Source organism: Tursiops truncatus, chromosome 12 (genome assembly GCF_011762595.2).
Source record: "Tursiops truncatus isolate mTurTru1 chromosome 12, mTurTru1.mat.Y, whole genome shotgun sequence".
NCBI classification, from domain to species: domain Eukaryota; kingdom Metazoa; phylum Chordata; class Mammalia; order Artiodactyla; family Delphinidae; genus Tursiops; species Tursiops truncatus.
Window position 1 is genome coordinate 51,558,409 of NC_047045.1, and position 13,454 is coordinate 51,571,862.

Consider the following 13,454-nt stretch of genomic DNA (forward strand, 5'->3'; position numbering starts at 1 on the left):
AAGTTTGCATGAGATAAGCTGTGCTTTCGAAACGCTGATTGGCAAGACCCCCAGGAGAAAACCTAATCTGTGTTTCTGCCTCTGTGAAGGACCAGACCTCAGCCACCGCCAACAGCTGGTTGTCCATTCCACTAAAGGATTTTCCGATTGACGCGTGCATGGGTATAAATGGGAGAATTAATACAAAATCAAAAGAGCAAGGGGTCTGAATTCAGGCTCAAATTAGCATATTAATGCCTTATTCCTGTTACCCTGGGGAAAAATCCAGTTCCTCGCAGTCGAAGTTTTGATTTACAGACACAGTGGTGTATGCTGGAATTTCATTATCCTCCTCAGAAATGGTACCATAATACTGCTTAGTGAAGCAGCTGGAACCACATGCTCTAGGGAGCTGTTCAACATGGCAGGGGGCCACTGAAGCTTCTTGGATGGAAACTTCAAACTTTGGCAAGACTGAGCTCAAACACTAAGCTTTGAAATTGCTTTTATCAAAATAGTGCCACCATCAATAACTGCCTTAATAATCCCTCTAAAACAAAAATAATTTGCTGCAACAATTACATTTGCTCATGCATCTCTTTGCTTAGAATTCACAGAAGTTTTCATATGAAAGAAGAAAAAAGTACCTTCCTCGTCACCAGCTCTGTTTGGTAAGTTACATCTTAGCTAGGATAGTTTTAGCTCAGGACAAAATAAGCTTGTTGCACCTGCTAGAGCTTACTTTGTTTGTCATCCTTATTTACAAAAAACAAAATTCCCTTCGGCATGCTGATAATTAAAAACAAATGGAGTACACAAGTTGGAATGGCCCTGATGTTTGCCATCTGAGTTGGCATGGCCCTGCTATTCCTGCACTTGCCCAGACTCTGACCTTTCCCTGGCCAGAACACTCAGCTCAGCTCAACTCTGAAGCACGTCTCTCACCCTCCCCATATGTTCTCTCTCCAGTACTCTGCCAGCTGTGCTCTGTGCTTTCACAGCTCTTGGCCCTGGCAACCCCCCAGGCGGGCTCTGTGTCCTTTTCTGAAGTGTATCAGAGCTCAGAGTGCGCCTGACCCTGGGTTCCTAACGGGCAAAACACGCTCAAGGGGCCAAGCAGCAGGCATTAGGGGCCAGGTTGTCAGAATCCTTTGCAGATCTCTCTGCTCTGAGTTCAAAACTCAAAAGTGTTGGCATCAAAAGTTTTAAAGTACTGATTTGTATAGGCTACTCTATTCTTCAATTGATGGTTAGCAAGAAAATTTAATTTAGTCAAACTCGTATTTGACTTCAGAGCTATTGGACTGGACTAAGCTTGAGTGTCTGAAGCAAAAGGAATTGGATAGATAAGCACGTAACAACTACACCTTTGCATTAGAAAACACTTTGGGGAGCACAGCTACCTGTAATAGATTTTGCTGATTTTTCCTTTAATTAATTTCTCTATTTCTCAGATTTCTGGCACTGCTGTTGAGAGAGGTATTAGCCCTGAAGCGGTCTATAAATTTTAAATAGGTCAACATTTTAAACAGTTTCATAAAATTCATATACACACGTTTCAATTCATCATTTTTTATGAAAGAGCAAGATACATATTCATTTTAAACCATTTAAAATAATTATCCTTTAGCCACCACTAAACAAAAATGCCAGATGTACTCTTGGTTAGTGTATACCTCTGTGTTTCTTTTTTCTTTTTTTGTCGAATTTCCATTCTGTGCTAAGACAAAATGATCTACACACTTTATATGATAATGATGAACTCAGTAGAAAAGCATTCTTGAGTAGAGAAAATTCTCAAAGATTGTATTATTCATTCTTCTTAAAGGAAGAATTTATCATTTTTACTTTAATATAAGTACACAATTTTAGAGCTGATAGGAACCTAAGAGATCTATTAGCCTGAAGTTCTTTGTCCATTGATAAGAAAATACAGCCGCATAAGTGTCCATGGCAGAGTAGAAGAAGAATTCAGTTATTATGTTGCTAAACTAGTACCCTCCCCACAAGATTATGCTGCCTTGTCCATCCCACATCCTGGGCAGACTTGTTCTTATGAGCCGAAGTGTACTGACTAGATTCTCCAAGCATATTATCTACAATCTATCCTACAATAATGCACACACTTCTTTTTCATAATAAAATTACATTTGTTTATGTATTAAAGTGAAGATTAGGCAAATTACCTAAAGTTACAAAGCTCATCTGATACATATGCTTTCAATCACAAAATAGATTTTTTTAATTCTAAAGGATTAGTTTTACTTTCAAGTCTGATTTAATTGTATGGGTAATTGCCCCTTCACCTGGGGCTCCATGGCCATAGTCAGAACCATAATGATTTCCTCATAAGCAAACAATCGCTATGCAGAAGGAGATACATAGCTTTGTATAGGGCCTTCCGTTCTCGTTTTACAGGTTTATCATTCACAGCAGCCAAAGAAGAAAATAAAATATATTTTGTACTTTAAGGAGAAAATTAAGTACAGCTGAGAGAAGGCAAAAGTAAATTTATACAACACAGGCTAACTAAATTAACCTGTGGGCTCTGAGAGCATTTTCACGAAGGGCTCCAGGATATTTAGATACATTTTAACGTCCTGCCCTCTTTGGCTTTTGAGCCTCATCTTCAGCCCTATGCCTTTGCCAGCCTATGATTCCGGTCCTATAATTGTCTCTCAGAAAGGATCCTAAACCAGTCAATCAGGATGACTGTTCTCTATTAACCCTTTTGAAAAATGTTCCACTGACTTTGTGCATGTGATACTGTTATGGGTTTAATTACGTTAGTGAGAAAAGATATGCCGACGTCCTAACCTCCTGTACCTCAGAATGTGATCTTATTTGGAAATAGGGTCTTTACAAGAGGTAATCACGTTAAAATCAGGTCAGTAGGGTGGCTCCTAATCCAATATGACTGGTGTCCTTATGAAAAGGGGAAATTTGGACACAGAGACAAATATGCACAGCAAGAAGGGACAGAGATGCAGGGAGAGCACCATTTGAAGGGAAAGGCAGAGACTGGAGAGATTCATCTACAAGCCAGGGAATGCCTGCAAACGCCCCTGAAGCTGGGAAAAGCCGCAGATTCTCCCTCACAGCCCTCTGAAGGGACTAAAACCTTGACTTTGGACTTCGAGCCTCTCTAACTGTGAGACAATACATTTCTGTTATTTTAAGCCTCCCAGTTTTTGGTACTTAGTTACAACAGCCCTAGGAAACGAACACTAACACTAGTCACTGGGCTTCTCTTGTGCTCCTTTAACCAAGTTCCCACCTGGTTCCTTGAGGACTGACCCCTGACCTAGCCATCTGAGTTGGCATCTTAGTTCCCAGTATGGTGTTTGGAACAAAGTAAGTGCAATAAATAAATTAACGTGTATTATTGCCTAACAGCTATAGCAAGTTTTTCTATTTACACCATCTGTCTGCCAGGACACTCCCCCGTTCCCACCAACTGGCCCACTCAGATGTTAACTACATGCCATTCATCAGCACACACTCTGCTGTGTAAATTTCCTCACTGTGCCTGAGGGGTCAGCTCTTCAGCGAAACACCTGATAACCTAGGTGGATGTAGCAGACACCTATTGCTCTGAATGCCTAAAAGGCCCTACTTTTGGCTAGGAGCCATCCTAGAGAGAAAAAATTCTCTCATCTAGTTATATGTTTATCACCAGGTTCTAGTCTTTTCTGGTTTACTCTGTTCTATGAGTATACTGACAAGTTTAATAGTTAAATAGAAGCCTAAACGGTGTCCGAAGCCAACAATAAAATTTGCAATTGAAAAAGAAACAAGACAATATGCAATAAAAGAGTAACCACATGGAGGGAAAAAGCAGAGGAAAGTAAAAAAATAAATTACTATTTTTCTCTGGAGAACTGAGTTTTGCTTGTATCTTTCTTTTTTTGCACTTTCCAAATTGTCCAAATTAATCTGTGTTACTTTAACCTATACTATTATACATTTATTGTGGGTGTTTATGATTACATGTTACAGATAGTTTTTGTTTTAATATGGAGCTCACTGCCAAATTCTTCAATTGCCTCTGACCAAATAAATTTGACGTTACAATGGCCCAATTAAAGCCACATAATTGTATACACTTGAAAATAAACACAGATTGTCAAAGGAAGAGTTCTCCATAGAAATCAAGTAAATATTAACAAAATAGAGAAAACGAATGCTTTATTAATTCATTCATTAATTATTTCAACATGCATTGAATGTGTTTCATCTGTTTGGCACTTTGCTAGATATTAGAATGATTTTTAATTTAATATAAGGACACAAATTCAGAGCTGATAGAAAGCTGAGAGACCACCGAGCCTGAATCTCTTTGTTCACGAATAAGGAAACACACAATCGTAAATGTCAACATCAACCTAGAACATATAAAAAGACAAACACAGTTCCTGCCCTCAGTGAGCTTGATCAATATACTCACAATTAAAATTTGGTGTCAAAATGCTTTAAAGGCTGAAAGCAAGGATGTAACTGTAGCAAGGAGGGAGTACCTGAATGCCCACAGAGTGAGGGACAGCAAAGGAGGCCTACTGAAGGAACAGATGTTCCATCTGAGAATCAAAGAAATGAGCAGAAGCCTGCCAAGTGGCCGATGGTCAGAGAGAATAGGTATATAAAAGCACAGAGTTATGAGACAGCAGCAGTGCTGGCTTAGGAATTGCCCAAAAGTTCAGCCTGCCTATGGCATGGGAGGTGTTGGTGGGATGTGGAGTGAGGTGGTGAGGGGAGCAGGGGGAGAGCTGGGAATGCAGGGGGTGGATGAGCTTGCAGAGTAGGGAAGGTAAGTGGCAAAGTGGACAAAGCTGACCACTGGCTATCTATCAGTGATCATATGATGAGGGCCTTTTATGTCATGACAGTGTGGCTTTTATCTCTAAAGCACTGTGACGACAACAAATGGATTTAAGCCCGTGAGCGTGATTAGCATGGCTTTCAGGGGTTAATGCAGGGAAATCAGTTAAGAAGTAACTGTCATAACCTAATTGGGAGATGACTGTAGAGGGGATAGTAATGGGAGAGGAGAGGTGAGAATAGACTAAATTATAATTAAAAGAGAGGATGACAAAGGGCCATGCAGGATTGGACTTTGGTATTGAAAGAGACCAACAAGTCTATGGCAGGGATTGGAACTCAAATGCCTTCAGAGATAAAGCAGATAAATAAATGTCTACTCCAGTAGTGATGAGAGTGGAGGAGATTGGTGCAGGTCCCACCTAAAGACATCCAGGTATAAGTTATGTTAACATACTGGTTGGTCAAAGAGAACCTCTGTGGGATATACTTGAACTCCAGGCTAGGTGCTTAATTGAGAATATTAATGAGATGGCTACTCATCTGAAGAGGTTGACTTGAATTCTAGCCTTACCTCCCAAACATTAATGGAACCAGGATGGAGTCTGCACATGAATATATATATATATTTTTAAACCTATCCAGATGATTCTAAAGTCCAGTCAGGATTGAGTACCACTACTGGCCAAAATGACTCCTGGCTTTTTAGCTTGAATAACTTGGGTGAATCGTGATGTTAATTTTCAGGACAAAGAATATGGAAGGATGAAGACATTTTGTGTGATAGAAGTTAATACATCAGCTTCTGCATAATAGATCTCTTTATACTCTGATATTTGCTGGCTTCTCTATAATCATTTCGGTTTACTATTACCTTGGATATAATGCATCTTTTCTTATAAGAGTTCAAAATGCTTTGATAACAACTTAAATTCCTAACTATCCATCATATATAACCATAACTGACAGAATGTGGCATAGAGAAAACATGTGTTTATCTAGACATAGGAACAGCTATGAAACCACATTTATTTTCACTGAACTACTTGGGAATAGAAAGCAGGCATTATTCTATTCTACCTGTATGAGGAAACTAAGCAGTAAAATGAAATTTTTGTTCATATGCACACAAAAAATTGTGGAAAAAAGTATCTCTGAAGCCCATTTCACTGTTGAACAGCTGAAGCTCCATTTTCTCTTTCTTGGGAAACATTCACTTTCCCAAACTATATTTGATCTATTCAGGAAATATATTCAGGTACCAATCTCTAGCCCAGCCTTTGAGGAATTTATTTTAAACTTCAGCCAAATGCACTGTTTTAATTATGCAACACTCACTAGTTTAAAAAACCCTCTCTACAGCCCACTGCTCAGTCTTTTAACAGCAGGATTCTCATAGAGCCAAGTCCAAAACGCAAATGGTACCATCTGCATCACAACATCCACTCCAGGAGCATTGCTATTAAATTAGTAGTACAGTCTGCAAGATAAAACAGCAGACTCCCCAATCATGTGGAACCAATTGAATTTCTGTTTAACCTCCAGCAGATAGAAACACATAACCAGTTCAGTGATGGCTAGCTTAGTCAATCCGTACCCAAGAGCTGTGTCCAATTTCCCTGACCAAAGGAATTAAGAACGAAAAAAAAGGGAAAAGGAACAGAAATAAGACATTAGTTCCCTGAGTACAAATATAAATAGGTTTCAGTTGAGTAAACTTCATTGTCCCTGGTTGTATAAGGATTGGCTGACCAATCTGGAACTAATTCAAATATTAGGATTAAAGACATAATATCTGCAGAATGATTTGAGCTCTTCACAAAAAGGAAGTTCATGAAGTATATTAAAAAAGAAAACATGGTATTTTAATGTAGATTCACATATTGGTATAATTTCAGGTTAATTAGAACTTCTATTATTTGAAACTATTACTGGCAACTTTGATGTTTGTGCAGGTAATTTTGTACTAGTCAGTTTTTGACATAATAAATATTAGACAACATTCAATTTTTATCCTAGGAAAATTCTTTCATTTTCAGCTCTATCACACAAATACAGTAATAATGAGATTTTAATTTTTGTCTTAACTCACCCAGTATCATGTGAGACTGACCATTGGGGAAACTTGGGCATATTTAGAAACATGTCCTATCGAATGTTTGTGCTTCCTGTGAGTTTTCTTTTTAAGTTTTATGGGTCACTCTTAGAAAAGTGATGCTTGTAAGATGAGCAAGACATTGCTGGCCATTAGTAATATCCCTCTAATGCAAGATTTCAGTTACTAGATTTAGTTGAGTTGAAAAGGATATTAATCATAATGTTGTCACTGTCCATCTACCCCTTGAGTCTGAGTAAGCAAGCTCTGGGGCCATAGCAGTCTTCAGTGAGATAGTATAATGACTGCATTTCTATGACAAAGATTTTAAAGGTATAGCATGGCATAAAAAAATTCCAGTTAAAAAAAATTGAGCTCTGATCTATTATATTAACTGATTAAAGAAGGAAAAATGTTTGCTAATAAGTCAAAAAATATGTTTGTGGTACTATCTCAGTAAGCAAAAGCCAACTGTATCAATAAATAACTGAAAGATTGTAACACATTTTGAAGTTATTTTGATTCCAGTAATTAAATATTATATATTTATACCTGCGGTTTACTTAGAAGTAAACTTACTTAAACACTATCAACAATTAAAGCAAAAGAGCACAAAATATGAAAACTTTCCATTCTCTCATGTAAATATACAAAATATATATCCTGAATAAGAATAAGAATAAACACAAAATTTAACACTTACCTTTAGTTTGTATTTTCCTTTCAGTTTTTTCCTGCTTCTCAGTCTTTTCTTTGTGTATTTCTAGGAAAAAATAGGATATACTTTTAAAAACTCTTTTTGAAAATGTGCAAAATATAAATCATAGCTATGACCTAACCATTATAATTCCAGCATGAAGTCTAAATTATTTTAGCCAACAAATTTAAAGGTATCTAAAAGGAAAGAGTCATTGTAACATATTGCCACATAAATCCCTCATTTACTGAAACAAGGAAAAAATTGGAGTTACCTAAAATTTAGTTATTGAAAAAGCTTAAAAACATAAATCAATAAATGTTGCCACTGTTTTCAGTGCTAAATCTGATCACAAATTATAATTATGTTCTATTTCAATTACTCTCAATGCATATTAAGACTCCTTAGTAAAAAATATCATTTAGATTTAGGACGATTTAGGTTTTACATATTAAATTAAGAATTTGTGAAATGAACTGTAACAACTATCTAATAGGAAATATATCTCAGAAGTATTGACTCTAAGCTAAGTTTATAATCAAAATTTGGCATTGCATTTAACCAATAATTACTGCATGAAGATATGACACATTTCATAGAATGTTAGTTGTTACATTTTTTCTAAATATCAGGTTTTAACAAATATATTCAATCTGCTGCCAGTTTCAGTAAACATACATTGCCAAGGCTTAGAAAATAAAGTTAATTCTGAAGTTGCAGTTAATTTGGATAGAAGTAAATTTGAGATTAGAGTTTACAAATATGATTACTACCTCTGAAAAGTGACTTAATCTTAAATACCATGGTTTTTCTTAGAAAAATGCTAATGAGTTTTACTTATTTATTTATCACAACTTTATTCCACAGATGGTCTGAGATGGTGCTAATTACTGTATATATTCTAAATTCTCCATTTGTAGATTTGAATTTGCATTTTTATAATTTTTCTAGAAGTCTAAAATCAAGACCAACTATAGGAAAATCCTAAATATCTTCAGAAAAGACAGTTACTGACTTTCATTCACCAGTTAAAGAGATAATCACCACTGTGAAGATTTCCTCCCCTCCTTTTCCCCATTAATCAGTCATACTATTTATAAGGCCACTCCTCTACCCTTATCTCATCCTTGACCTTGAAAATGGCAATAGAGATACAAAAGAGTTAAGATATTCAATTACATTTGTGAAAAAAAGGCTTCAAGGTACCAGGAAAGATATCCCAAGGGCTTAGAAACATCCAGCTTCCAGCTTCTCTCCTTCTCCTCATTATTATTAGTAGTAATCTCCTCCCTATGTCTCCAAATCCTACTCCAAAGCATGGTTCTTCATCTTAGCATTATTGACTTTTTAGATTGGGGAAATTGTTATTTGGAGGTGGAGTGGGGCTACTGTAGAGTATTTAGCAGCATCCCTACTTACTAGATGCTTCTAGCCCCCATCCCCATCCCCAGTCATGACTATAAAAAATGTCTTTAGATATTGTGAAATGACTCCTGTTGGGAACTTGTATCTTTAGAGCAACAGTCCAATCACTCTTTGTCACTGTCTAGACCTACATTTTCCAATGCAGTGTCCACTAGACATGTGTACATATTAAGGACATGATATGTGGTTAGTCCAAATTGAGATGTGCTATAAGTGTAAGTACATAATGAATTATGATGACTTAATATTAAAAAGAATGTAAAATACCTCATTAATAATTTTTATATTAATTACATATAGAACGATATTATTTTGGACATATTGAGTGTGATGGTTTTATTTATATGTCAACTTGGCTAGGCTACTATCCCAAATCATTCAAATGAACACTAATCTAGAAGTTGCTGTGAAGGTATTTTGCATATGTAATTAAAATGCCTAGTTCATTAACCTTAAATAAGGTGGTTCTGGATCATCTGGGTGGGCCTGTCTGATTCCACTGGAAGGTCTCAAAAACAAGTTTGAGGTTTCCTGGGAGAGGGAAGAAATTCTTTGGGTGGATGACAGCGTTGGTCCATGCCCGTGGGCTCCAGCTCACCCATGATCTTCATTTCTTGACTGCCTGTCCTATGGGTTCTCATTGGCTCAGCCAGTCCCCACAACCACACAGGCCAATTCCTTGTAATAAATGTCTTAATATACCTGTATAATTTCCTACTTTTGCTTCTTTGGTTAAGCCCTGACTGATATTTGGGGTTAAATAATACATGTTATTAAAATTAATTTTGTATTTTTCTTTTTACATTTTTTTAATGTGGCTACTCAAAAAATTTTAAATACATATGTGGCTCACATTATACTAGTTTTAGACAGTACTTGTCTGGTCCTAGGGGTGGGCAAATGACCTTTTCAGGTCATCTACAGGGTTAAATCTTCTACAAGTTAATTTAAAAAAACCCTCAGAATTCTCCCCTGCCAATACCATTCTGCTTCCTCCCTCCTATTTAAACAAACAGAAGCTATGGAGAAGATTGGGGCCTTGTATAACTCAGCCTGATAAAGTAAGTAAAATGCCAAAGATTTAGAGTAGTCTTTGCATGTGCTAAGGGAATCATCCTTAAGAAATAATTTCTTACTCCTGTTAGGGATTAATTTGAATATAGAAATGGGATGAAATTTTCTAAATTAAAAATTTATATGAAATGTTACATCTATTGTGATTGAAAAAGGCCTTAAATATGTCATTGAGAATAATATTTTTCCTTTAGAGGTGTGTGTGTGTGTGTGTGTGTGTGTGTGTGTTTATATTCCACAGATATCCACTGGGTACTCAGAGGAATAAAAGAGAGATTCTAGAACTCATACAGGAAGATCAGACACGAGTTAGAATCTTCTGAAGGATTAGGTTCAAAAGGCCATTCTGCCTGGGTAATCCTGTCAGAGCCTCGTAGCCTAACTTAACTGGGGAAATACACTGTTTAGACAAGGTGGTGGTTTATGGAATTAGACAATCCATGTTGGTTCATGATGGGGTTTCCTGCAAGGTAAGTGAAAGCTTGCACATCAGAGAACAGAAAAAATAACAGTAGTAGAAGAAACCTCGGTTCCCCTTAGCCTTAGCTCTTGTGCACCCAGCAGCAGCCGACCAAAAGGGAATGAGCTCTAGATTATGACCAGAATTGTAATGAGCAGGGATCCATCCTGGAGGGGAAAAACATAAAGTGAAAGAAGACACATCTCAAAAAGATTGGGATGCAGATCACCACTCAGGAAAAGGCAGGAGGGAAACATATTCCCTCCACTTCTTCCCAAATACACGAAAGGGAGGTAACCTTAAAGTGGGAGGTAAGTCCAGGAATGTTGGTTACACTTCATAATAAGTTTCACTTAAGCAAAAATAAAAATAGATGAAAGTAAAGGAGAATTAGACTTTAAAAAATGATGATAATTTTTATGTTCATTGGTGACATTGGCCTGTAATTTTCTTTTTTGTGGTATCTTTGTCTGGTTTTGGTATCAGGGTGATGATGGCCTCACAGAATGAGTTTGGAAGTATTCCTTCCTCTGCAATTTTTTGGAATAGTTTCAACAGGGAAGGTGTTAACTCTTCTCAAAATGTTTGATAGAATTCGCCTGTGAAGCCATCTGGTCCTGGGCTTTTTTTTGTTGGGAGTTTTTAAATCACAGATTCAATTTCAGTACTTGTAATTGGTCTGTTCATATTTTCTATTTCTTCCTGGTTCAGTCTTGGGAGATTGCACCATTCTAAGAATTTGTCCATTTCTTCTAGGTTGTCCATTTTATTGGCATATAGTTGTTTACAGTAGTGTCTTATGGTCCTCTGTATTTCTGTGGTGTCGGTCGTAACTTCTCCTTTCTCATTTCTGATTTTACTGATTCGGGCCCTATCCCTTTTTTTCTTGATGAGTTTGGCTAAAGGTTTATCAATTTTGTCTTTTCAAAGAACCAGTTTTTCTATTGTTTTCCTCGTCTCAATTTATTTCTGCTCTGATATTTATGATTTCTTTCCTACTACTAACTTTAGGTTTTGTTTGTTCTTCTTTCTCTAGCTGTTTCAGGTGTAAGGTTAGGTTGTTTATTAGAGATTTTTCTTGTGGGATTAACAATATACACACTACTATATATAAAATAGATAACCAACAAGGACCTACTACTGTATAGCATGGGGAACTATACTCAATAGTTTATAAAACCTGTAAGGAAAAAGAATCTGAAAAAGAACATGTATATATATATATATATAAAACTGAATCACTGCTGTATTCCTGAAACTAACACAACATTGTAAATCAATTATACTTCAATAAAAATAAATAAAAAATGATGACAATATATTTCAGAGTGTTTATTTTTTTGTTATAACAAAATTCTTTAATAAGTTTTATAAAAATGAATATTTAAGAATAATTTTTTCACCTTGAATTGTTTTCCTTTTCCACTCCCAATGAAAATACAAAATTATCAGCACCCACACACATATACACCCAAAACTACAGTGACATTCTCTACACAGAACTATATTATAGTTTAAATTGCTGAAAAATCAAGACAGTTCTAAGAAGTGGTTGCAGGGATGGGTTTTTCTTCCAAAAACAGCTGATATATAGGGAAGCAATTTACATAAAGTTCTGGTCAATGGTTGTCAAAAGTTTCTTAAAGGTTGCATTTCAACTAAAAGAGGATCCAAATTAAGGTTCTCCCTACCCTCACCTTCCTTTGCTAACACCGTTTCAAGGAATATTTTCTTCCTGCTCCTAAGAGAAAATAAATTTGAACTTTTAAAATATTCTGAAGTTTTCATGCACAGTTGGAATTTGGGGCAAATGTGTCCAGACCAGCCAGCATTTTCTATAGACATCAACAAAAGCAGGCACTGGGGATTCTGTGCTTTGGGGACAAACCACGGTACAAGGATCCTGGCAGGAAACACGTGCTGAGATTCCTCTACTCTTTCAGAATTTTGGGGGCTGGGGCTTTTGTACCTCGAAAGTTCCCCCAGGGTCCTACTCAATTTCACAGTCTCAAGAATAGTCCCAACTTTCTATTTTCCTGATTCTGCACTTCAGCTTTATGTAAACTAAGACAGCCCCACTGCTCTGGGCAGATCCACTCAGATCTCTTATAAGTGGGAGTTGTGGATTAAAAAACACACACACACACAGACACACACACACACAGACACAAATCTCTACAGCTCATGATGAAATATAATGACTTACATAGACGTTGTTTTGCAGGAACATCATCAACTATTTTTAACTGATGATCACTTGAAGACTGTTAGTATCTCTGTACAGGAAGTGCAGACAAGCACAGCTAACCTTGTAAAGTCATACACACATACATTTCTTTGCTTACAGAAGACAAAAGAAATTTATTTCTGATGATTCTGAAAGGGAGCAGATTTCACTACCTCAAAATATATCTCTTTGGCATAAGGATTATTTTTCAGCTAAATGCAATCAAAGCCCAGCAGGGGCTTCCCTGGTGGCGCAGTGGTTGAGAGTCCGCCTGCCGATGCAGGGGACACGGGTTCGTGCCCCTGTTTGGGAAGATCCCACATGCCGCGGAGCGGCTAGGCCCGTGAGCCATGGCCGCTGAGCCTGCGCGTCCGGAGCCTGTGCTCCCCAATGGGAGAAACCACAACTGTGAGAGGCCCGCGTACCGAAAAAAAAAAAAAAAAAAAAAAAAAAGCCCAGCAGGAAAAGCTGTTAACCTTCCCCTCAACTGCCTAAATTTACATTGGAAAGGGGTCCTGTACCAAGGAGAGAGCTATTACCAGAGATACCAAGAAACTTATCTGCATAACATGGCACTCTGTTTTCCAACCGCCTACTCTCCCTTCCTGTGAATAGCCTTCCTTCCATTTGTATACTCAGACCCCTCCTATTTTCCTTAGCTCAGGATGTTATTTATATA

The 13,454-nt window shown here is 37.1% G+C and overlaps 1 protein-coding gene across 9 annotated transcripts in view; it reads right to left on the reverse strand.

Annotated features, from left to right (window-relative positions):
- The window catches only part of TRDN (triadin), a 373,465-nt gene that overhangs the window by 269,238 nt on the left and 90,773 nt on the right, over positions 1-13,454 (reverse strand). For all 9 annotated transcript variants that reach the window (XM_073789556.1, XM_073789557.1, XM_073789553.1 and 6 more), the window contains exon 5: positions 7,596-7,655. In XM_073789556.1, coding sequence (XP_073645657.1) covers positions 7,596-7,655 — 60 coding nt within the window. The remainder of the gene's footprint in view (positions 1-7,595; positions 7,656-13,454) is intronic.